The sequence below is a fragment of the Erpetoichthys calabaricus genome, chromosome 9, assembly GCF_900747795.2.
Source record: "Erpetoichthys calabaricus chromosome 9, fErpCal1.3, whole genome shotgun sequence".
Classification (NCBI taxonomy): Eukaryota; Metazoa; Chordata; class Cladistia; order Polypteriformes; family Polypteridae; genus Erpetoichthys; species Erpetoichthys calabaricus.
In genome coordinates, this window is record NC_041402.2 from 125323261 (window position 1) to 125349850 (window position 26590).

The window sequence follows — 26590 nt, forward strand, 5'->3', positions numbered from 1 at the left end:
AGGAAACCTGTAATATTACTTAACACACAAAAGAACAGGTTTTCTCAAAAAGATGATACTTAAAAAACACAATTACATTAATAAAGGATTTTGTTTTATTACAATAAACTTAGAAGTTACCAAAAGAACATTTTTTAACATCACATATAAGGTGCACACATTAGAGAGAAAAAGTAACGGGGAAAGTCATAAACCTTTTTCTAATACACACGAAAATCCCAATACACACTCCAATGGATCAGATTGACTCTTACTCGGGTCTAAATTCATGAACCCCAAATAACCCAAAACACTCAGTTACACAATCATCAACTGGACCTCAATCAACCCAATCAGAAGTCCAATTCTGGCTCTCTTTCTCATGGGTAGGATGACTTGCTTGTATTGAATGCTATTTTATTTTAATAAAATCAATAAAATGTTAAAAAAAAAAAAAAAGTCCAATTCTGTTAACATCAATTATTTTTATTCATTATTCTATTTTTACTCTGTAGCACTTTGGGATTGCTAAAATATAAAGTGAAATATAAATAAAATTTATTATTATTATTAATTAACCGACACGTTTCGAGAATAGCACCCCCTTCTTCAGGGCTGTATATTAGTTCCATCAAATTGCTTCAAATTTAAATACAACAAAAAACAAAAATTTTTGTTTTAAATTTGATCATCAAAATATGCATTCTTAATTTAAAAAAATTAACATAAATTCATAGGTGGTGAGCCCATGGGAAGGGGGACCCACGTTACCTTTTCGGGCTGTGCCCGGCCGAGCCCCATGGGTGCAGGCCCGGCCACCAGGCGCTCGCCATCGAGCCCCACCTCCAGGCCTGGCTCCAGAGGGAAGCCCCGGTGACCCGCATCCGGGCAAGGGAAAACATCATCCAAAGTTTTCATTCATCATTGGAGGTTTGTTGACCGCTCTTTGTCTCATCCCTCATCTAGGACCAGTTTGCCTTGGGTGGCCCTACCAGGGGCATAAAGCCCCGGACAACAGAGCTCCTAGGATCATTGGGACACGCAAACCCCTCCACCACAATAAGGTGGCGGTTAAAGGAGAGGATGGATGGATGGATGACATAAATTTGTATTTATGAATTTAGACTCCAGTAATGGTCAATCTGATTGAAATTTTCATGTGTATTATAAAAAGGTTTATGACTTTGGTAACGTCCTAGTTTATTGTAATACAAAAAGTCCTTTATTATTGCAATTGTTTTTAAAATATTTTTTGCAAAAACCTGTTTTTTTGTCTGTCTATTGTATATAAAACCAAAGACAATTTTTGTGTTACATTGAACAATTTAATACGCAATGAGGAAATAGACAAGTGAATGTCAAGCACATTTTATTTTATTTTGGATATTAAGGAAGCAGTTTGAAACAAATGTTGTGTAAAGCTGTGTCAAAACAATTAGAAAATAAAAAGGGACATGTTCAGAAGTTGAAAACACTAGCACCTCAGTGTCTCCATATATTGGTTATTATGTAAAGGTTCAAATTTTACCTAATTGCAGTGGTCACGTGCGTGCGCACTCGGGACAGCTTAAGGGTTCTGGTGAGGGTAATTACCTGACAAACCAGGAGTTGGCACTGTGGTCTTAATGCCTTCTCTCTTCCTCCCTTTGCAGAACAGAAGACTGGCAGCCATTCCACTGCTGACATCACTTGCCCACCCTCCTGAACGGTCAGGTCAGGATTGTAACTGAGAATTTCTTGGGTTGCCATATCCATGCATACAACAGAAAACTGAATTAAAGCTTGCAAAATGTTATGGCTTCCACATTTATGATGAGCTGATGTTAAGCACATCTTTGCTCGTCAGCCTCACACAACTTGCCTTCCTTAGGTTAGTCTTTTTGAAAATTGTTAAACACACTTTCCCCAGGTAGAGCCATACGCCACTAGTGCCAGCAGCAAGGCTAAAGACATGGCGCACGTGGGGAAACTCGACATAGTGCAACTTTCTGAAACAATAAAATTCAGCATCATCCTTGTATCTTTGCTTATGCCCCAAATGCATCTTTGTGCTTGAAATACATTATTCAAATAAAACATGCCACTTTTATGTCCCAGCTGCCACTCACAAAAAATTTGTATTGCGTTATTTTGTAAGAGTATTGCATTATCTCACAATAATAATTGTGTTATTTTGCAAGATATTGCTTGCTGCCAATATCACCACCCATACTTCTGTCAGGTAGTGGCAGCCATTAAGAGAGAGATTGCGTAAAAGAACTGAACACCATAGCCTCAGTAATCTTTGGTTACTTTGAGACCTGTAAGAGCAGCATGCTCAGTTGACCACCCGCCCATCCCTGTTCACGACAAGGCCCTTGTCCTCACTCTTGGACATTGCATGCAATTCTGTTTAAAGGGGGTGAAGATCTGAGCTTACAGGAACAAGATGAACTAATGATATCTCAAGAAGCCATTAAGAAGGCTAACAGAATGTTAGGTTATATAGCACAATGTGTAGAGTACAAGTTCAAGGAGGTTATGCTCAAGCTTTGTAATGCACTGCTTGGACCTCTTTTGGTGTACTATTTATGGTTTTGGCCTCCAGGCTACAAAAAGGACATAGTGGTGCTAGAAAAACTCCAGAGAAGAGCAACTAGACTGACTCCAGGGCAACAGGGGATGAATTTTGAGAAAAGATTAAAAGAGCTGAGCCTTTTCAGTTTAAGCAAAAGAAGATTAAGAGGTGACATGACTGAAGTGTTTAAAATTATGAAGGGAATTAGTCCAGTGGATTGAGACTGTTATGAGTTTATCAAGAATACAGGGACACTGCTGGAAACTTGTTAAGGGTAAATTTCGCACAAACATTAGGAAGTTTTTCTTTACACAAATAACCATAGACACATGGAATAAACTACCAAGTAGTGTGGCAGGCCATAGGACTTTAGGGACTTTCAAAACTAGAGCTAATGTTATTTTGGAAGAATTTAATGAATAGGACTGGTGAGCTTTGTTGGGCTGAATGGCTGTTCTTCTCCAGATTGTTCTAATGTTCAAAAAAAATCATTCATCCAACAAACTTGCCAAATCCATGATGTCAACTCCAATAGTTAATAATTATTAATTTTACATCAGCCTTGGTTTTAGAAAGTCTGTATGTATGGCTTGCAATTTTGTTTGTTTTCTGACATACTGTATATAAAAGCTAGTGTAGGACTGATCAAAGGGCATTAAAATTTGGGACAATGATTAGTTGTCTTTGTGTTAACTGAATTAAGCACAGTACGCTGCATACACACACATACATTTTGAACCTCACTGAGTTTTGTTAAGAAATGTGTGATTCTACCCCAGAGGCACTGGGCCATTTGAGGGCCATACATAGTATTAAAAATAAAAAGTGTCATTCAGTGAGTCGATTAAACAGGCATAGCTTTTATGTACATATATCACAAGCCATTCATTTTTAACCCCACATTTTCTAAGGCAGGATCATAGAATGCAGAAGCCTATCCTGGCTGGATGGGACAACATTTATACTCCTGTATGTGCCCTCCAATTACTGATAATAATTTCAAGTCACCAAATAAACAAACTCTCTTGTCTTTGGAATGTGGAGGGAAGAAAGCATGGAAACTCCACACAAGCAGTGTCAAAATAGGAACAGAATCCAAGTCTCTTTAGCTGTGACGCTCTAATGCTAGCAATGACACTAAAGTGCTGGCGCAGAAAACCAGTCACCAGGAAGCGCTGTATTTAAAGAGGGGTAGTAATCTAATTAGTCTCGCTTTTTGAACCAACAACAGTCATGGACATCTCCCAGAAACTGAAGTTAATTACAGCAACATTTTGACTTATGGGAATGACATGATTTATGGGAAATAATGTAACATGTTTTAATCTTCTATTTGGAGCGTTAAGGGATGTTTGGATGAAATTAACATACTGGTATGCTTTAGTTAAGATGGTATGACATTTCCTCCAAAGAAACTCCATCCATTTCTATCCTGCTTATTTGGTTCAGTGTCTTTTGGAAGATGGAGCTAATCTTGGCATTGGGTTCAAGATGATAATCAGATCTGTACAGGGCCGCATGCATGCATGTCCACATTCACTCCTAGAGTGTCCATCAGTGGTGGGCCATCAGGGCCTGCAAGGCCTTCTCTGCTGGCCTAAAAAAATATCTGAATCGCAAACTGATGTTAATTATATTTTGTCCATGAATACATATTAAATAATTCCAAATAGTCTGTCCGCTTCCTTTCATAGCTTTTCCGATGGTTGTGCTGCTTCCAGACATGTATTTTCGTATTAAAGCATTTAACCAATCACATTTTGGCCATCATTTGTTGCCAGGCAGGGTCAAAGTCAAAGAAGTCTGCCCGGAGGCCTTCACAATCCGTTCTGAAGGCCCTCTAACACAAAATAAATGTCGATTAAACTGTTGCTTCAACCAATCAGATTTTGAGTTGGTGTCACTAGGGCCCTCTAGCAGGCGTACGGCAACGTCACCATATTCAGACCCGTTGATTGGATAGGATGGTGTAATAGAAAAATCTGAATGAGAGCATGGGGCAGCTGTATACATTGGTATGTTTGGCGGTGACCATTCCCGTGTCCACTGCTTCTGCTGAGCGGACATTTTCAGCCCAAAAGCGAATTAAAACTTATGCCAGAAATACGACAGGGCAGGTTTGACTTTCAGGATTAGCTTCAATGGCAATAGAAAGGGACTTCGTGGTGGAACTGAAGCGCACTGATAAACTGTACGACAGAGTAATTGAACTGTTTTTGAGGAAAGAGAGGAGGATGGATTTTGTTTACCAATAATCCAAAGTTTTGGTGAGTAAAATGTTGCGATTTTCCTAAATAATATTGCAAGTTTATGAGTTACTATTGATGTTTTTTACGTGTGTCACGGCTGTAGCTGCAGTAGAAAGGAACTTGTTCACCCCTGGTTTGTCTATTCAATAAAGGCATTTATTATGGCTACAGGAGTTATCTATCTGCGATGCAATGGCTCTTTATACTGTATTTCTGCATGTTAAGATGGTTTTTATAACCATAAATTAGTTTTTGAGGGGCGGGTTGATTCAGACGGAGCACTACTGAAGGCCTAGGTGTGAAATGCACGGTCCGCCACTGGTATCCATATAATCTAACACGTATGTCTTCGGTATGTAGGAGGAAAATCATAGTACACAAGGAGAATACAAAACCTCCTCTAGGTGCTGCCACACTGTGATGTGAACCTAGGACTGTGGAACTGTATGGCAGCAACCCTAGCCACTGTGCCACCTGCCTGTGTTTCAGTGTGAAGTAATCGTATTATTAGTTTATTTTAAAATATACATTAACATAAACAGTGGGGTCCTGTTGTTGTTCTACTTTATTGTGGAAAAAGTCTGCTGGCTTTTTATTGCTTTAATTGAAGTGTAGTTAGTTGCATAGTATTTGTGTTTTTTTTTTTTTGTGCACAAAGATTCCTATGTAAGAATAAATTGAATTAAACCGTTTAACTCACAGTGTTCTGTTTGTACACACAGTATCTCGCACCTTCATTCAGGTGCAGGACGTATGGCTAAGCACAGAATCATAAATTCTGTCTTAAGCTAGTGATCTGTCTTAATGCATGGGTCTAGAGTTTAAACATAACTTGAATTAAAACTGAAAATGCAAGTGCTGGTTTCAGCTTACATACAGTGATTCTTGTCATTGTATTTTAAACAAACAATAAACAAACACACACACACAATGATTTCAAGCTCTGTTCCCCTCTCGGTTTCACTGCTTAGTGGTCCATTTCATCATCGATTCTGTTATGAGTGAAGGTAATGGCTGCTCACTTGGCTTGGCATTTTTCTTTCTGGCATAGCTGAAAAGACAACAATTGATTACACCTTAATTAATTCAGTAATGTATAAATATGCTCATATCCATCCATCCATTTTCTAACCCGCTGAATCCGAACACAGGGTCACGGGGGTCAGCTGGAGCCAATCCCAGCCAACACAGGGCACAAGGCAGGAAACAATCCCGGGCAGGGTGCCAACCCACTGCAGATATGCTCATATAACATCCTCAAATCCACGTAAAGCAATTCAAGGTTGTGTGCTGGCATGAATATACTTGCCCTTTATTATTTTAATAATATCCTTAATTTCAGAGATGGCTTATCCTAGACAGGTTTGGGTAGTGATATCTAAAAATACAGAGTACATAACAAGTTGTTTAATGAATCTTTATTTTGTCTAGAATAATTTGCAGGATACACCAATGCAAGATGCTTTACAAAACAAACCATCAAGGATCAACTTCCAAGTACATAATACATAAGAAATTTGACAAGTGAGGGGAGACCATTCAGTCCATCAAGCTCGTCTATTTAGCTAACAGCTAAGCTGTCCCAATATCTCATCCGGATACTTGTTTAATCAAGAAACTTCTAAAATTAAAAAAACAGCTTTCAATTACATGATCCGATAAAAAAAATGAAGTATACATGCATAAGTAAAGAAGAAACTGAACATTGGGGTGCATCAGTGTCATTATTAGTATGTCATCCTGGGGTAGACATTTGCAGGGCAACTAAATGCCAAAAGCAGCGGAAACTTGATTGATATTTGTTTCATTGGGTGTGCAGTTGACCTTTTTGGGTGGGTAATGCCCACACTCAGGCCACCTGTAGACACACCCTGGGACTAGAGGAACAACCTATCTATCTATCTATCTAACCTGTTTCAGAATAATGTAATAAGAATACAATGACAAAATGCAAGAGAGTTAAATCTCTTTAAATTCTTACAGTACTTACTGCATTTGTTCCTTGTCAGAACTTTATTATAGTTGATTGATTCTGCAAGCTGGGGGACCATTAAAAAGAGAATTGCAATGAATATGTGATGAAGACATGACAGAGCATTTCTGCATCGCGATATATATGTTCTGACCCTGTCCTGTAAGTTGAAAAAACAACATGCCTTGCAGTTCCATTGGTATGAATTTAAGTTTGTGTCAAAAATCACTCCACGTATGGTAATGGAGGTGGGAAGTAGTTTGCAAGAGCCAAGGTCTAAGTGAGAAGTTATTACGTTTTTTTTTTGGGGTAAGTTAAAAAGTTTAAAAGTTGCCGTTCCTATTTGTTTGTATACAGAAGGTTGGTGGACATACAGGCATGTATGTCAATGTCGTTTTGGCAGGCAATTAGTGACTGATTCATTCCTTCCCAAAGGTCAGTTTCTGCCTATAATTGATTCCATTGAATTAGATGGCTTGTTTTTTTTTTACAATCAGTCAAGTCATCAAAAACAAGCATATATTAAATCATGTAAATATTTGGATTTGCCGGCCAAGAGTAATGAAGTTCTTTATTCTTCACCAGACAAGAAAAGCTTAGTTTTTTCTACTAGAATTTTTCTAGCTAAAGAATGGAAGAGGCAGTTTTAGATGCTGATTAATTTTAAATGGTTTCACTTTATTTATGGTTTCACAGTATACTGTTGCAATGAACTACATGTACTAATTTGTCTGTATTTTCCAGTGATTCCTGTTAAAAAATCATTAGCCTAAGATATAAGATGTTTAGGCAGGTTTTTCTCCTTGGGAAAACCAGACCCTTGAAAATGGTGAGGCCACCATTTTATTGCCAAAAATGATGGGGATTTGCGCCAGCTTTAAAAAACAAAAATGTAGACAACACAAGGTGAGAGAGGAAAAAAATAAGAGATTGGCCTGGATATAAAAAGCAAGAAAAAGAAAACACTGTGGACCCCATTAAACCATCATCTATGTTGGGAATGGCTATATCTGTCAACATCAGACAGTGTGGGATTACTGCACTTGAAGATGTGGGAGCTCGTTGGGATGAGGAATTGTTCCCAGGATAGAGAGAACTGGTGAGCTGTAAAAGTTTCCTGTCTTTGATATTGCACTGAGTGATTGGCAGAAATAGTTTTAAGAACTGAGAACTGAATGGGACTGTTTATTGGGAAGAAAATAATGGTATATTCAATGTATATGTACTGTATATGTACCTTGCATGTGCTATATTTAAAATATCACAAAGAAATAGACTGGAATCAGTGTCTTACACTTGAGAATATTTATGTATTAAAGCTATACCTTTCCTTGAGTTTCATCCCAGCAATACAGTAAAAGCTCATGAAAGCTGTACCATAGCAGGAACTCATTTTACTCAAGGAGTCATCTATTACTCTCTACAAGCTTGAAGAGACATATAAGTTGAAAGAATGCATGTAATAAGCATTCATTTATGTTAATTGACTATGGGTAGGTGTTGACATGATTGTGCCATGGCATGGATTGACACCAGGGTTGGTGTTCACCTTGTGATCAGTGCTGCACGGATAGACACAAGCTCTCTACAACCTTGACCTGGGTAAGCACATTTAAAATTGAGGTGAATGGCTGGGTAAATCAACACTCACTGACCTTTGTCACTATTTTTGAGAAATCATTTGTTACAAATTTCATTAAAATCTATTGTATAATTAATTGGACAGAAAACTACCTGATGACTGGTAAGACAGGTTCTTGTTATGTTCTTGTTGGGTTCTTGCTGAGAGTTAAAGTATTACACTGATTGGCTCATGTATTGTGTTATCATTTCAGACACTCTCAATGAATTTTGAATGCTATAACTGATTGATCCACGTTGGTAAGTAGAAAGACTGTAATTTTAATCTGTGATTTCAAAGTATGTGGAGCTGCAGCCTCAGTTGCAATGCCAGTTTAAAAGAGGTTTTTGTAAGCTACTTGAAAATGAAGTTCACAAACAATAGAAGTGTATTCAATTTGTCAAACATCTTCTCTAAACAGTTCCAGTACCTTTTACAGTCAGTTCTTACAATGAAGAAAGGTAGGTTTGTTTAGTGTTTTCCATTCTCTATTTTGGTACTGATTGGTGTCAATTTGCTCAGTTCAGCTGACACAAAAACATTATTAATACTGCCTGCTAGAGAAGGAAACTATGAGGTACGCCACAATATGAAATAATCCTGTCACAATATGATAATATTGCACGTTTTTATGTTTTTAATTTAAATATTGCAAATCATACTGTATTATATTGCCATTTTATGTATTTGATTAAAGTTACAGTTAACATCATAACTCCTCAAGGCAAACATCTGTCAATTATAATTAGATTAAATATGTGTCTGTTATAATTAGAAGAACCCTTGACTCAATTCTTTTCACTTTTTTTTTAATTGTTGAAAAGAATTTCAAGTATGTTGGCAGTTTCCACAGTAGGACTGGGTATGCTCAGCTGTAGTACATAGCACGCACATTAGTAAATTGTCTACATTTAACTCAGGGTGTATCCTTCTGAGATAAATTGGGGCCAATCAAAAGAACAGGAAACAAATCAGAAAGACATTGTGAGCTCTGGCTGCATGAGATTTTAGCTAAGATTTACTTACTTCCCTTTGTTTAATTCAGTTTGTAAATTCAAATGTACATACAAATCGGTTTTTAGGGATCCTGTTGGCATTTATCCTTATGCAGTTTTAACAAAATTACGTGCAGGGTACAACTTTCAAGTATTACGTATAGCTGTGTATCCAGTTCAAAACATGCACAAAATGGCTAAAGAACAAGCTTTACAGTAAATTAAAAAAATATTTTTCATTATATTATACCCAGCAGGAACAAAAATGCAGAGGGAAAATTGAAGGCAAACATGTAGTCCAAAAACTGGGGCAAGGATCACAACCAAAAGAACAATAATTAATAACATAAGCCAATAAAGACGAGACAAAAATTGAGGTCAGAAGGAATGAAGAGAGTTCAAAAACCAGAGAAACAAAACAAAGAAAGTAAACGTTTCAAGGGTTTTGGAATCCATGAAGTCAGATGGGGAAGCATATTACAAATCACCTTTTATCTCATTGTGTTGTGATTAACAGTCAATGACCTCTGAGGACACACCTACTCTGGGACAATCTTAACAATGGTAATCAACAATCGTGCTGTCAGAATGGAACCAATAGAATGGCTCAAAAGTATATTTCAAAAATAAATTAGCTCAATGATTGCCTTTGTCCACGTACCAGGTTTTGGAGTCTAATGTGAAAGTAAATCATTAAATAAGGTATAAAAAGGTCCGGAGTGCTTCTCTACTAGAATATGATGATCATTATAAGGCTTTCAGGTCTTAGAGGTTTCCTCAACATGTGAAAACCTCCCTGATGTTCTCAGCCTCTCGTTATGTGTTAGGATTCTCAAACCTGCCTTATTCTAAGTTTTTTTAGGGTAGAAAAAAGCTTGTCGGCATCAGTAGAATTATTTATTAATTACTAGGGGGCTTTGCGCCCTGGCCTGCGCTACACACCAGCCACTTCGCATCTCTGCCTCTCGTGTATGTGGGTTTCACTTTCACCAAACGACAAACCTTTTAATTCTCGCGGATACACCTCTTCATTGGAAAGAAACACTACTTTTCTATCATGGCAACACGAATTCGACGATCTCCAAGTCTCCAACTTAAAGTTTAAATATGAACAATATAATCAATCTCCTTTCGCTGTTCTGTTATTTCACCGAGTAATAATTTCCATTTGTTCGTGCTAATGCGATCTTTACTATCATTTTTTTGAGACTTTCGAATTTTAGTATTTTCATTATCTCTAACCTGCTCTGCATGTGTATTGCGCCAACATTTTTGAACCTCTTTACGATGTTCTACTTTGTCATCTACTCTTTTCTTTTATTTCCGGCCCCAGGTGTGGTTAAATCTCTTGGCACAAAGTCTTGTCTTGCAGGACTTGAAAGTATCTCTCTGAAAAAGTCACGTCTTGTCCCAGGCTAAAAAGTCTCTTCTCGTCCCAGGATTTTTTTATATAATAGAGAGATATAAAGTAGCTTACAAAAATAACTATTAACTGTTCTATTAAAAGATAAATGCACTGAGGTCAGAAACAGAATTTGAAAGCCCTTGGTATACATGTAGGACATTGTCTCTAACTTGTACAGGCTTAGACATTTAGTCATAGCTAAGAACTGTAACAACAAGTATGGTTACTTGCTTTTAAAGAACTTTATAACAATACTCCCTATTAAATATGTTAAAATAAATAAATATCGACTGACTGATATTTAAATAATGAGTCTTTCACACCCACCTCAAAGTTGTGTTCAGCCCAGGTTTTTATGATGCTTCTCGTATCCCACTGCACTGTTAGCATTGATTCCTATACAATAACGAAAAGAAAGGCCAGATGGTTTATAAATTGAAACCATTTTTCAATTTAAAATGAAAGCCTTAACCCACTTGGTTGTTATCATACTTATTACAGAGCACTACATTATAGCAGTATTCGTCCAAATATTATAAATTCTATATTATAGCCAGGAAGTGCACTATTAAAACAATGATGCATATTAGTGTAGCAAATTATTCTACTTTTGTATCCAAATGTTAAAATTTCTATGTGTAAAAGTAGATGCCGCCAGTTCACAGCTTCAGGACACTCGGTTTGAACCCCAGTGTGGTCATTATCGTTATGGAGCTTGTATGGTTTCCTTTCTTGGGTAAGGTTTTCTTTAAGTCCCCCAATTTTCTTCCCACATCCCAAAGATTTGGGTTAACATTGTAGTTATAATTCATCAGTTTTGCTACTGTTATAAACAACAACTTCTCTGTTACATGGGGAGTTTCTATAGCAATAATAATGTCAGAATGTACCAACACATTCGCCTTAACTCGAGAAGGATTGTCACTGTGATTGTCATGGGGGATGGATGGGCATCCTGGCTGGCATTGATGTTGGCTTCTGGCCAGAAAAAGAAGTCACAACAGAAGGACAAGAGGCATCTGTTGACCAAAGTTATATTCTCCAGGTGTACAACAGATGGCAGAATCCCACTCGTCGGTCACCCATACGAATATATACAGGTCAGATTGGGAAATGTAGCCCTATGGGACAGCCCTGTTGGGGTTCTTGGACGCCACCAGTGGGCGCTATAAGGGATTGGTGTGACCTATTTAATAGACTTTCACCTGACTTGGATGTGTTTCCAGTGTGCAACATAAAAGAAGCCAAGTTTCCTGCAAGAGTAGTCAAAGTCAGGAGGAGTGTGGATGAAGCTTCATGGGAGGTGTTGAAGGAGAAAAGAGATTTATTGTCATGTTGTATTATTGTGGAAGAAAATTGGAAGAACAGTGGAGGCAAAGAATAAATAAATTCTTGTATTTGAACTCAGTATTGTATTGTGTAGTGGCGTCTGGAGGGGTTTGGGTTGCTGTTTTTCACCCTACTGGTCACATCACTTATCTGACATTTCTCCACTGACATCTAACACAAATGTACCCTTTGCTATGAGGTAGTGAGAGTGTGCACAATTTTACCCTAAAAACCGGCCTTCTCAGTTAAAGCACTGTGTCAAACTCACTAACTAGTGTTCCACCTGTTTTAAGAATTTCATCGTGTAATTGAAATCTATGAATGATATCTTACCTAAATAATCTTTATAATCCTTGAAGTACTTGTGTCGTAAAACACGGCCATCTGTAAATTTATAAAGAAAAAATCAAATTACAAAAAATAAAAACACAAGTCGTACATTGTTTCTTGGCATATTTTGCTCATCTGTCAGTAATGCTCCATATCCATTGGTAACAAACATAAGTATGTGAGGTGAACAGGACTGAGTTTACAATTTGCCTTTTGGATGCTCTTGAACAACATGCCATTCAGCTCAGTTATAGGCTGGGATGACTGATGGTCACATCAGTTTATAATACCTAAGTCCATCTGGGCAACATACAGTACATAAAGCATGGTGTGAGTGGTGATAAAATGAAAAACGTTGAGGTGGAAAGAGCATAAAGCCTCGGCAGATGATTTATGAATGTGATTTTTGTTTAGAACTGCTGGCATGTTGGTGGGAACAAAGTCAACATATACTGTATATACCATCTGGCATTTAATAGCAAACTCTCAAAGGGATTTGCCAAGGTTGATCAAACAAAAATTGTAAATGAGGATGCCTTGTAAATTTAATTCAAAAGCCAGGGTTTTACATATAAAAAAAATTAATAACATTCAAAAAATAAATCAAAACAAAATGGAACAGATATATTTCTATTTTTTCTTGACCAGCTATAACTTACTACAAAGACTCAATCATGTTATTTTACAACAGTTCTTTGATATTTTGCCATTCAGTGAGGAGCAATGAATACATAGTTACATCTGAAAACAGGATTTCTTTATCTCATGTTTTATGGAAAACAGTGCCTGTATTCTCCTGAAACTTCTTGTTTTATGTTAATTTTTAAAGAAAACTGATTTTTTATGAAAGCATGTTTTTGTTCAGTAAAGAAGCAATGAGCTGCTGCTCTGCAGGTAGCCTATAGGCAACAATTCAAGGATATTCAGTCTTACCAAGTCAGATAATTAAAATGAAGAAAACAATGTTCCTGAAAACAAATGGACAGACTCCTAGACTTTTAAAAAATACTGTTAATGCCAAAATGCCCTTAGTCCTTTACTTTTTCTGTTACTTGCAATATCCTATTTTCTTTTAAATAATAACTACCAGTGGCCTTTTCAGGCTTTTGCCTTCACTGCCATTTGTTCTGGTGAGAGTTGTGATAGCAACATACCACGTTGGGCATACTAGGCCATTCAAGGCCTACACACAGTCTCCAGGTGCTTCTGGGTAATATCCAGGCACTTCTAATCCATCTGTGAGAAACAGAATTCCTCTGCTGTGTCCTGAATGTGCTCCTGAGTCTTTTCCCAGTTGATCTTGTTGGGATGTGTCCAGAGAGCATCCTTTCTATGTGCTCAAACCATCTGATTTATGTATTGGATTCTTTCAATCTCAAGAAGCAGCATTTCTCCTTAGAAGCCCATGGATATTGTTAAACCCTTCATCCTGTTCCAGACCCCAACAATCTTCTTCAGAAACCACATTTCTCAGTCTCATTGTTTCGGCTGAATGTCAGAATTAGTGACTACAGGTGAGGATAATCTCAGATTGAAAACTTTGTCCATGAGTTTAGATCCCTTTTTAACATTCTACTGGAATTTGAAACAGTCTGTGATGCAAATGGAACAATGATCCATGTAATTAAATACTTTTGAGAAAGGTTGTATTTACCCTCATTCTGCAAATTTTTATGCAGAAAATGCCATCGTACATAAGCCCCCTCATCCACCCATCCCCCAAAGGACCAAGGCTGCACAGGTAAATCACATAGCTGAAGCAAAACTTATCTGAAATTGATGAACATGAGTGGGTGATTAAGTATTAAAATCATTTTTTTATAGCCTTTGCCTTGTTCATAAGGGGTACAGTCTAAGGTTTAATGGAAGAAATTTTGGAGAAATAAGTCAGAATATATTAAATAAGCCAGTTAGCCTAATTTTAGGTTTTTTTTTTTTAACTAATATCAATTTTCACTTTTACCTGAGTTGCCACGTTGTTTAATACACTGGCCTCTGTTGGGGATTCCAGCCGCCGGGTTCCCAGGGTTAATTATATGGCATTCATACCCTGTTGGGCAGTGCAGAGGTTCATCTCCATCTTCTGTTGTACTGCAAGCTTCCGCTAAAATCAAGAAATGGATGATTTATGGTCATTAATGACATTGGAATTTTTCAGATTTGCACTTTTGCCAACCTTGGAGAATTAACCTGAACTTATTTAGTTATTCCTTTCAAATATTTCTGCAGAACATACTGTATCTGTACAACATGTAAGCATTCATGTTTTAACCAGACATAACTTACCCTGAAGCACCTCCTCTGGTCCATCCAATAACCATCCATTTCCTCCTAACCATCGAGGCTTGGGCTGAACTAACCAGTCCAGTACTAAGGAACAGAAAAAAAAGTAGAATACAGTATATAATTTATTGGCATATGGCTGTCTCTACCAAACAACTTCAAATAAAATCTAAATGATGTGCTGTGTTATGATTGCTTTGACTGTATCCATCAAAAGCAGTTGTTCATGGGAAGGAAATATTAAAATTAACCCACTGGGACTATTAAACCTACGTATGTACTAAAAATCAGTTTTTCCATTAGTGAAATAAGGAAGTATATTTCCATCACTAGATAAATCTGTTTTACTGACCTGGAGGAGGTTGGACAGACTCTAAACAGGCATAAATACATCCATTGTAGCAGCAACGTTTATGCCGTTCACACTCAGAGTCAGATCGGCAGCTGGGCACTTCACATGCCTGCTCTGGGAGCATCTGAGGGGGTGGAGGGCATCTGTCATTCTTTTGAAACTGAGCTGATGGAGACTGGTTGGGGTACTCATAATCCTAAAGAAAGTATTAAAAAATTCTTATGAAAGGAAAAAAATATTAATAACAACGCAAGTCTACCCTGTGTGGTTAATTTAATTATTAACTTACGCTAACTGGCTTTAGGTTTGTTATGATGAGAAGCTGGAGGAAAAACAAGTTGGGAGATCAGTTAAGAGATTTTAAGAAAAGTATTAAGGATAACACCTTCCAATTTCTTATGAAGAACATATCCTGCACCTCCAATGATTTCAGAGCTCAACAATTGGCACTAGTAAGGAAATATGGGAAAAGTAAACACCAGTCACCAGAGAACACAAAAAGATAATGAGATGCTAATACTGAAGTGCAGAGATAAGTGTAGAGCAACAGCAGTTGGACCAACAGTGTGTAGAAGTAGGACTGGTGCACAACTCACGAAAGGGATGACGTCATCAGAAAACTACACTCTGGCTTTTAGCCAAAATGGAGAAATGGAAAGGACTGTGATGGAAGACTGTCAAATCTAGATTATATCCTTAGAAGCTTGAATAACTACACAGCTGAATTGTATCATAATGTTGAGGATGACTCCTGTGAAAGTTCAAATCCATTAGATCTTAGAATATTGAAAAATTTTGTTTCAAATGTCACCAGGAGCTTTATAAGCAGAAATGAACCTTCCTTCTGAACTGCTGAGAGCTGGTGGAGATTTTACAGTCAGGTTTCTTACTAATTTCTGTGGTAGGTTCCTGACAATTGGCCAGTAGACTGACTCCATTCTGTCTTTATGCCAATCTTGAAAAAAACAGACTTTACAGATTGTCAGTCAGTAAGCAAGTCATTATTGTGAATTGTTCTTGAGCATATTGCACCAGTCACAGAACAGGAACAGGATGAAGAATGGGTGAGCTTCAAGAAGGATGTTTGCCGTAGACATCAAGTGTTCAGTCTTCATTTGATTATGGAAAAGACTTGACACTACAATCAACCCCTTTATAAGGCATTTACTGATTACAAAAAGTCAACTCTGTGAATTATCATAATCTGTGGAAGGTGTTGGGCCAGGTGAGTGGGAGTAATGGGATCATCAGGGTCATCATAAGCCTTTACATAAAAAGCAAGCATCCATTACAGTCAAGAATGTTCTCTAAGATTCCACATCTGGCAAGGTTGTCTGATTTAATCTTTTTGTTTCAATCTGTACAATGAGATGGCAATGAGGAATTCCATGGATGAATGGGCTTGGACTAGATTTCTAATAAGTGGTTGTAACATTAAAAATCTCTATTATGATACCAGCCTTAGTGTAGCATCACCAGGGGCACTGCAACAAGTACTTGACAAAGTGGATAAATCTGTACAGCTAAGGGATGCATTAGATTGTTTACCCAAATATGAAATGACTGGGCACGGTGTATGGCCATCATGATAAGAGACTTACAAACATTAGCTTGGCAGTTTTTTTTTTTTTTTGTTTTAAAAAAGGGTTTAAGAGCTTTTGAGATGAAGAAATTTAATCGACAGAACACAGGTCAAATGTTTAGATGCTAGGAGAGCTCCAAACAATGCATCAATGGATTAAAATCATTGCCCAACATAATCCAGAGTTTCTTGAGCCATATTACTAAAGTGTTGAAGCTATCGGGATTCATGCCACAAGGCATAGTGGAAGTAAAGAGATCAAAAGGCAGGCAGAGACAGAAGTGCACAGTGAAAGGACTTCTTTATATTGTTTTTAAATTTGATTTTTTGAGCATTTGATTATTGTGTATACTGTATGTGGCATGTGTAAACATCAGAGTATACGTTTATGAGCACCAAGTAACCAACCTGTGCCATTATAAGCTCTTATGCCCAGAAGCTCAATTGAATTTCAATGTACTAACTAACTGTTGGAAAAGTAATACACTCAATGTAAACAATTCAGTAACGCACAGGAAGTTTTAGAACAGTATCCACTGAATATTGAACATTATATTTGTTATATTTCAGCCAGGGTTCTTCCCCTGGCTGGTGTTCAAATTTTTGCTTTATGTCACCTTTGTTCATGTTGGATTCTTTTGTTTATGTTAATATAGTGAATTATATTAGAAGTTTGATATTACTTATGTATTTTATTAGTTTGTAGTACTATTTAGTTTCTTTGTGTACAAGAAACCTTTATTATGTGTCTTCTCTTTTGTAAGTAGTTTTCCAATAGGTGTGACTACCTGCATATTACCACCAGGGACTGTCCTCAACCCTGTAAAGATGAGGTATTGCCACAGTTCCTGGTGGTTCATTTGAAGGTGCTAGAGAGTGATGAGTTACAGTGATGTCCTACATTTATTGTGACTTTTTCAGATTTTCATATCATTCTCTGTTTTTATTGGGACTTTGGTAGCATTTGAATACCTTATTGTTTTGGGCACATACTATTGCCTTTGTGCTCCATGAAACTTCATTGTTAGTGAATAGCATTTTTGTGAAAAGGCCCTTTTTGTATCTAGCCAGGATTTCCCTCTCTAGTGTGCATTTTTGGAAATGCTTTGGGACATGCATGCTTTGAGAGTCCCAGATCATAACAATATTAAGTGGCCATTAGTGGAAGAAATAGGAATAGTCTTAGTGTGTTTGTCTGTTTGATCTATGGTTGGCAAATGTAAAAATTCTGAATTGATTGGTTTGTGTTCAATATTAGCATTGTCTTGAAAACCTTTAATGTAAGTTGACAGATCTGCCCCATTCTTTCTTTCAGACAGTTTATTGAATGACCTTGTGACTGGCATATTTCTATACCAGTGGTTTTTAAACTTTTTTTCTTGCAACCCAATTTTGCCTGTTGCATGTCTTTGCAACCCTTAATCACCATGGAACAGTGGCAGATCATCATGCCATTCACTCAAACATCATTCTTCACCTTTGGAAAAGTACCGACAAACATTGTCCGGGAGTGGGTACACCCCTTGCAGGATCACTGCTGATCATCATCCGTAGAGGGGGGGGACTGGTGTATGGTGAGGGTGGTTCCCCTTCACAAATCGCCACCGTACATCATGTGGAGGATTTCACACATCGAGAATTGTCACCATATGTCATCTGGGGGGGGGGGCAAGGGGGGGTCCCCTTTGAAGAATCGCCAGCAAACAAAGTTCTGGTGGGGCAGTTGCTTTGCTCTAGCCATGCAGGTAGTAAGCCATCAAAAGCCTTTCTGCAAACCATATTTCATAACTCAATTACATATACTCATAGTTTAAGAAACACTGCTATATACTATAAATTTGAATCCTTCAATAAATATAGTTGGTGATTATTGATAAAAGTTAACCAGAGCTGCAGCACTCATTGAATTTGGACTAATGTCACAGAAAGTACTGATGCTGCAAAGACTCTAGCATGTGCTCTAAAGATTATTAGAGACGTGAACTACAAAAAAATTAAACTGTTTTTGCTGTCAGATTTGTATTATTAAAATTCATAATCTACAAATATTATTACTTCTTCACACGTTTTCATTTACCACCACTGGTCTATTTTTGAAATGACTGGACTAATTTTTTTCTAGTATCTCCCAGAACTTGCAAACTTCTTGCCTTTAGTTTCCCAGCTCATGTCTGCACTTCCTGTAAATGACATTGTTACTTAATTTGGTATAAATGTAACAATCTGTTTTCTAATTCTATTTAAGATAATACTACTTTTCCAGGATTTGTCATCAGTGAAGATTTTCTTTTTTGCTAAAAAAGCAGGTTTCCATATGAAGAAGTTCAGCAGTTTTGTAAATGTTGATTTCTTAATGATATCCAAATTAGCGACCTTAAAATAATCTCTTATTTTGTGACTGAAATTCTGAAGAGCAGCACAAGAATGCTCCTGATGTAGATAGATGGAGTCCTTAATCCAGTCAGACAATTTGATGAAGGTTTTATTGCCCTGGACTTGTAATAAGGCTGCCAGCTCAATTTCTGCCTGGTGTTCTTCACTGTGTGTCCTTCAGCAAATCATTATCCTGCCTGAATGTGTTCTGATCTTGTAGGTCACCTTAGCTACAGCTAAATCTAAAATAATTATATCTGCTAGGAAGATTTAGTAACTACTGCACACATGATCTGAATTTCTAAACCATACAGAGAAAGATTCTGATCCCTTATTGTAAGATAATATTGTGCTAAAATTTGTCCTCTCTTTTTGGGTAATTGACATGCTTGAAATACTTCAACATTTTAAAGTTAGATTGCATTGGTTAACCTCATCCATTATAATAGCTGTGTATTTCAGGTACAGAATCTCATACTTGCTGACTGTTGTATAAAGTGGTAATTAAGTGATTCCAACAGTACGTAAAAAGTTGGTATTTGACATACTAATATGATCAATAGTGTGCATCAATGTTCACTCTTTCCGTTTGTCTGTGGCATCTCTTGACTGATCCATCCAATGCATTATGAGTCTATCAATATCGAAAGCTGTCTCCTATATGTCTGGATAGTGCTGTACATGCATGTAATATGCCGTACAGTAGGAAAATGACCCCAATCTACACTCTGGACATGTGATGGATCATGAGCCAAACAGGATCAGCGGAGAGAAGAGACAGAGCAAAGCTGACGGGTGAATGGTGCGATTTTATTTACACAAAGTGCTATACAAAAAAAACACAGCAGTGTCAGACAGGCTTTGTGTCACAGTCCTTAAGCACTGACACTCCATCAAAAGAAAAACAAAAAGGAAAGAAAAGCAAATGTGTATTTACAACACGTCCAGTGCACTTCCACAGTCCTCTATACAAATCTACACACACCCACTCCAAAAATCAAGGCAGCCTTCCTTCTTTATCCGTGGCTCAGGAAGCTCCTCAACAGGGGGAAAAATAAAGTAAAAAAATGCACAAGGGAAAAAAACAACTGCACCAATCTCTAAAGAAAAACTATCCCAACAACAAATAAGTATTTATACCAATACCAAAATTATCACTCGATGATATATACGTCCAATAAAAAATATATTTACAAAGCCGTCAAGTAACACAACTGCTTCTTCAATAGCTCAGCATTATTTAACCATACCTCGCCTTTAGATCCACTGGCCACCACTGTTGGTCGGCAACTCCTTAAATACAACCGGCCACACTATCCAGCCAAACTGCTACCCCCGTCTACCCCACGCACCTATTCAGGTAGACGCTGGCACGTGCACGTTCACGCCACGCGCCGCGACACGCCCCGATCAGCTTCCTATTTAAAATCGAACCCCTGCCGGTCGCGCGCGCAAGCCTTCCCGTTCCCGGCGGTCAACGGCAATGTTGAGGTCGAGCACACCAGTTGCCGACTCGTCAGTATGTAAACATCATTTATTTAGCATACGGGATACCCACCTCTGACTCAGCCTCGGTTACAAAGGGGAATGCCGCACTCTAAACCGCCTGCGATGAGCGGGCTGCGAGGACACAGGCGCTCTGTTACAAACTGCAGCAAATGAAGTTTGGGCAAGTAGATGACAAATAAATCTCTTGTGATTAATTTATTGTTGTTTCACTTCATTTCTATAATTGCAACAATGATATCCGATTGTGCTTTATGATCCTAAGCAAGCCTTAGTGTTTTAGATAATTCATAAAAAAAAATTGTGACAAAAGACCATCTCAAATATCCCCAGATATTTTGTGTCAGGTAAATCAAGTGCAACCTTCAGTTCAGAAAAATCCAGTGTATAAATACTAGCGGGATGGCTACCATTATGTTTGAGACAAACCATGCTAAATCAGCCTCTACCAAAATTCATTTTGATGCCTGACCATCTCATATTAAACATTAAGGAGTAACATTAAAACTGTTTCCACATATTGCCGGGTAAATAAGTCAAATTCAGCTCAAGATGGTCTGTAGTGTATACATAGTAGGAGAGGGCTTTCTTAATCAAATACTTGCTCAGATTTCTCTGGTGACTATTGAACGGCATAATTGAGTTATAGAGGTCATCCCTCTGAGGCTCCTACAAAATTCACATGTACATTTTAAGTTTGTTTCTGATCATGTGAAGTCTACCCCGTGTGTCACTTATGAGGGCAGAGAGGAAACTGAAAACCCAATGGCTGCTAAATTAAATGAAAAAATAACATAAGAGACAGCAGAGACTCCATCTTAACCAACTTATGTGTAATTTATTGATGCCATTATATCTAAATACTTCCTAAAAATTCATAATAGGACCATTTGTAGTTTGACTATAAGACAAAGATTGGAGTGGAAGATGCAATTATCTTTCTATTCCACAAGGCATATTTCCACCTGGATAAAGCTGGTGGCACTGTGAGGATTATGTTTTTTGGTCTCTCCAGGGCCATCGGTACCATCCTGCCATCCCTGTTTAGGGATAAGCTCAGAGATATGCAGATGAATTAATGCATGTTGTCTGTGATAATGTACTGTCTGTCAGACAGACTGCAGTTTGTGACACTCAAGATCTGATGTGGACCACAATGAGCAGTTCCGTCTCCTTTTCTCTTCCCTCTGTACACCTCAGACTACAAATACCAGATTGTGTCACTTCAAGAAATTCTCAGATGATTCTGCACTTATGGGGTGTATTGATAAAGGGGATGAGACAGAGTATAGGAGTCAACGGAGAATCTTTTTTTCTTGTTGTAGAAAGAATTGTCTGCAGCTTAACATTAGCAGAAGAAAAGAACAGATTATTGACTTTTTCTGCTCGAAAGAGCCTCTATGTTTGTCACTATTCAGGGAGTGGTTTTAGAGGTGGGGTATTTCAAAAGGGGGTCCACATCAATGATAGATTAGACTGGTCTCATAACACAAAGGAACTACTGTATATAAGAAAGGGCAGAGCAGGGTCTAAAGTCGTGTCATATCAGTTAATATTGCCACAATGCACAAAATGTCCTTAGAGAGGGCTGTCCTGTAATAGGCCCAGAAGCTCAGCTCTTTAAATAAGCCGACCAAAAACATGAATGTAGTACATCTAGGAGCCACCAGAAATGAGGGGAGAATTAGTTTAATCATCACTGCTACCCTTTGGATTGGATAAATGCTGACATTCCTAAGGACTCCCTCCACCAGAGGTCCTTAAGATTGAAATACAGGAAAAAGAGGATTGTTTCTGAGCAGGAGATTGTGTGAGCAAATTTGTGAGGGTTTTTTTTTTATGGATAGATCTGGGATTAAAAAAAATTTTTTTTGAACTAGGTTGTAGTTGGTTCATATGGAACATGTAAGGTTTACCTATTCTATAAGGTATTCTTTATTCTGTTTTTCTTCCTTATTCCTCTCCAGTTCATTTTTCTATTGTGATTGTTTGAGATTTTGGCTTTTACTGTTCTGTTCATAACTATTCAGAAGTTCTTGTGTGTCTGCATACCCAGGATAGGAAAAAATAAAGTTCTATCTATCTATCTATCTATCTATCTATCTATCTATCTATCTATCTATCTATCTATCTATCTATCTATCTATCTATCTATCTATCTGTCTGTCTGTCTGTCTGTCTGTCTGTCTACAAATTTAATCAACGTGATTGCAATCATTCTGTAATAATATAATGGTGCATGGAATGGCCAAGCTATTTCAACTACCACAGCTGCTTTAGTGTTGTTAGAATATATCGTAAATGGAAAAATTAGAAGAGAACGCTTATTTAGAAATGATGATGACTGGCATCTAAGTCGATTTTGATTTCCAAGAGCTATCCTCTTAGCACTGTGTGCTGAACTGGCACCACCTTTGCAAAGGCAGACTTTGAGAAATTGTTCTGCACCTGTTCCTTTGCAAGTTCTGTCCACCCTCGGGTTTTTAGCCACAGGAGCTTTTCAATGTGAACTTCCTGACCGATCATTTATTTCACAGACATCACTGAGTCAAGCCATGCCAGCTGTTTAGGATGTGTATTATTTGCTTGTCATACAGATATATAAGATTTACTTACACTGTGGTTGAACTGGGAAACTCCAAAGTGCAATTCGCAACAACATCTGATTTTTCAAATGTAATTGAAGCAGTCAACTGCTCGCACATTGCTATTGCAACGGCGCCGGACAAGTTACATCAGCCAGGGATAAATCATCACAAGAATGAACTGGCATTGCATCTTCTGTAGCAGGACAGCCTATAAAAACACCAACTCTGCACAGTCATAGGTGCTTTTTCCAACTACTGCTGCAAAAGGCAAGCAGTCCTTTTAAGCATGATGAGTCACCTCAAAGAGCTGTGTAAAGAGCAGTGAATCGATCTATTGTGGCGCTTGGTGCTGACTCTACACTATAAAGGTGCCTTCAGATAATTAATTTGCTTATGTAAATAGAAAGCATTTCCACTCTATTAATGGGCTGCTCTATAGTCCACAGAAAGTGTGTTGCATTGTGCAAGCATGTAGCATGCTGCATAATGTGGTACACAATCGTGCCTTGCCCGTACCCGAAAAGATGCGATATGGTGAACCTGACCCTGAACGCCAAATGATCAGCTAAATCGGACAGTGTTATGAATTCATTTGAATGTAATTAGCAGAATGTAAAAACAGGTAATCGGATGCAGCATTTATTTTAAAACCAATTAATTTAATTTGTGGTCAGTATTACATAGTACAGCCCTTATATTCTTTATTTCATTGGCCACGTCTCTTAAAGCATCCACAATTGCATTTTGTGACTCCAGAAAAGCATCTGTCAACACACAGCCAGCTGGTCGCCGGCAGTTTCTGAGACAGAGCTGTGTGAGCAACCAGAACCCGAAGATGTGCTAGGCAAAGCAACACCATCATCGCATCCTTGGCATATGGGTCAGCTTTTAAAATGTTGTCAGAAATGGAATAAATAGACGAATAGTTTGCTGCAAATCACCTGTTCACAGCGAGTTTGATACCTGACCACTTCTTTTTTATTTTTGGGCACTGTGCGACTTTTTGAACTTGAACTTTTGAGTGTCTCAACCATGCTGTATCACTCGATAACTTCCTTTTGTTTCTTATGCCACTGCTTAAGCCAACAAATAGTATGTTTTTTGTTGCCTCCACCTCGCATTCACTGAAATTCTTTTTTCCTTGTGCTTTTTCCATTGTCTTTTAACAAAGCACTCAACGGAAGGGACTGTTTATAATGATTTGCATATTTAAATATGCAAATTTCTGGGAGTAGTCGGGCTGGAGCTGTAGGTGTGTGTACGTGCATTAAATTTCATGTTCTTTGGGATTTATGAAGGGGAAGTGCATGGAACTTGGCGTACACACAGTTTAATGCAATTGGATATTTTTGTGTGTACCATGTGTGCACACCATGTTTTTGTGTGAATTCTGTGTATGGCATTATACGTGAGGCCAGAGGTGCTCAAGGATCACAACCACTTGCAATTCTCTCCAATATGTTCATCTAATTAAACTATTAAAACTGTACATATTTTGACAAGTATTATTTATTAGTGTGTTTACAGTATTTTGTGCTTCTGATGTTTTATTTATTCTTTAAAAAAATTCTGATAGATAGACTCTTCATCTAATGCGGAATCAGGATAGCAAGAGACTTTCTAAGCAAAAGTGGTATAAGACAGAAGATGACCCCAGAGGTCATTTCAGTCCATCCCACTATCTCAGACCACACAAGGCTACTTTTGATTTGCCTTTTAACCTAACGGCATATGTTTGGACCGTAGGATAAAACTGGATTTCAGACAAACTTGTGGAGAATATTCATTCCTCACCTACCCGTGCTACTCAGTCACTGACTGCCATTCACACCCAAATAAAACTTGATCACCATCACAAGGCTCTTTACAGCTACAGTGCATTTGCTTCAATTTCCATACTCTCTCTCTCTCCATATATATATATATATATATATACAGTAGAAGTAGACACAGTACACAGTAGAAAGACAAGAACGTTAAGTGATTTGCTCAACTTCAGACTCAGTGGTGGAGACTAATTAAGCAAACATGTGCTTTAATATCAGATCCAGGGTTCTTTCTGAGTTTGAATATCACTCCTGGTGGCTGTATGCGTGGAGGCCCTGCTATAAAGTAGCATCCTATCCCAAACTTATTCCTGCCTTGTACCCAATGCTTCCTGGGCAGGCTGTGGCCTGTCTCAGGCCTAAAATGATTTAAGCATGTTTGATGGCATTATGCAGTTAATTTAGTTTAATGAAAGAAAACAATTTTCCTTCTAAAATGCAATGCTGGAGTAGTAACCTGGGCTTAATATTTGTAATATTTAGCTTTGCAATTTGTTAGTTTTTCATTTGACACATATGTCGTCAGACAAACCAATACGTTCCCACACATTGACTCCAGCCCAACAGTTGCAAGGATTACATACCCTAATAGAAGGGTTTAGGATCACATCAAGATTTGACCCCCACTTCCAGCAATTTTTGAGAGAAATATTTTCAGGATGTTCAGTTTTCAGTTGTCTTTCTAGGAAATGTGCAGCTACCTCCAAGGGGCCCCTGTGTGGCATAAATTACCACATAGCTTACCGAGTGCAATCAGCAGTAGTCATTTGTGCAGTTCAGCTTGCAAATGAGCAAGAAAGGGAGTTGGATAGAGAATCTGCACATTTCAAGAAGAGCACACAATATTTAGGGAGTCCTTTGAAATCAGTTTCAGATTGGAAGGACACACATTAGATCAAGTGGAAGGAACAGTTACTCACATTGTACTTGTCTCCAGTTTTCTGCAGCAAGCTCCTTTTTTGTAATTTTCTTGTAGTCCGCACCTCTGGAAACAGCACCAGTATACAGACAGCTGCAGCCAGTGCTTTGAAGGAGGATTTTGTATGCATGCTCCCAGACATGCTTTTCTGCTTTCTGTTCTTTCTTCAAATAAAAGTTAGTCTCCGAACATACAGGTTAAAAAAAAAAAAAAGTGCCATGCACAGGGACTTCTTTTATTGGTTTATCATCGGTGACCTCAAACAGAAAAGCTGAATTAAAAAGAAAAAAAGCGGAAAGTTTCAGTTAGATCCTGGCTCCCTCCGGATCAGGTATTCTGCTGTCCAAATTAACTCTGTCCGCATGTGCAGCACATGTTTCAAAGAGCAATATTTTTAGAGTCTGCCTCGGCTACAGTAGCTCACATCTGGCAGTCTTCATTCAAAAATGCCAGCAGGAATCTTTGCAACAGTTCTGTTAGTAAGGGGTGGCGGGAGGGAAAGATGGAGGTTGGGGGGGGGGGGGTTAAGGGGGTTTGATGGAGGGAGGGTGGGATGGACGAAGGGAGGGGAAACACAGACTCACTCTGGTTGGAGAGAGTAGGTGTGAAGAGACTTACTTTTGGGATGTAAGTCGGAATATTGCCTGTGCCTCCTACCCTCACCCACCCAGGAAAAAAAAAAAAAACACATGCAGGGTCTCACATATTTCCGTTGCATTTATCG

General features: G+C 38.1%; 1 protein-coding gene across 1 annotated transcript; it reads right to left on the bottom strand.

The window, feature by feature from the left end:
* Positions 1-1331: 1331 nt before the first annotated feature.
* On the bottom strand, positions 1332-26366 carry wfdc1 (WAP four-disulfide core domain 1). Its single transcript, XM_028810127.2, has 7 exons — positions 25868-26366; positions 15073-15268; positions 14724-14807; positions 14401-14541; positions 12441-12491; positions 11106-11174; positions 1332-5836 (listed from the first exon to the last, which is right to left on the bottom strand). The coding sequence occupies exons 1-6, from the start codon at positions 26006-26008 to the stop codon at positions 11119-11121; spliced, it is 669 nt and encodes a 222-aa protein (XP_028665960.1). The 5' UTR covers positions 26009-26366; the 3' UTR covers positions 1332-5836; positions 11106-11118.
* Between the last annotated feature and the right edge of the window lie 224 nt (positions 26367-26590).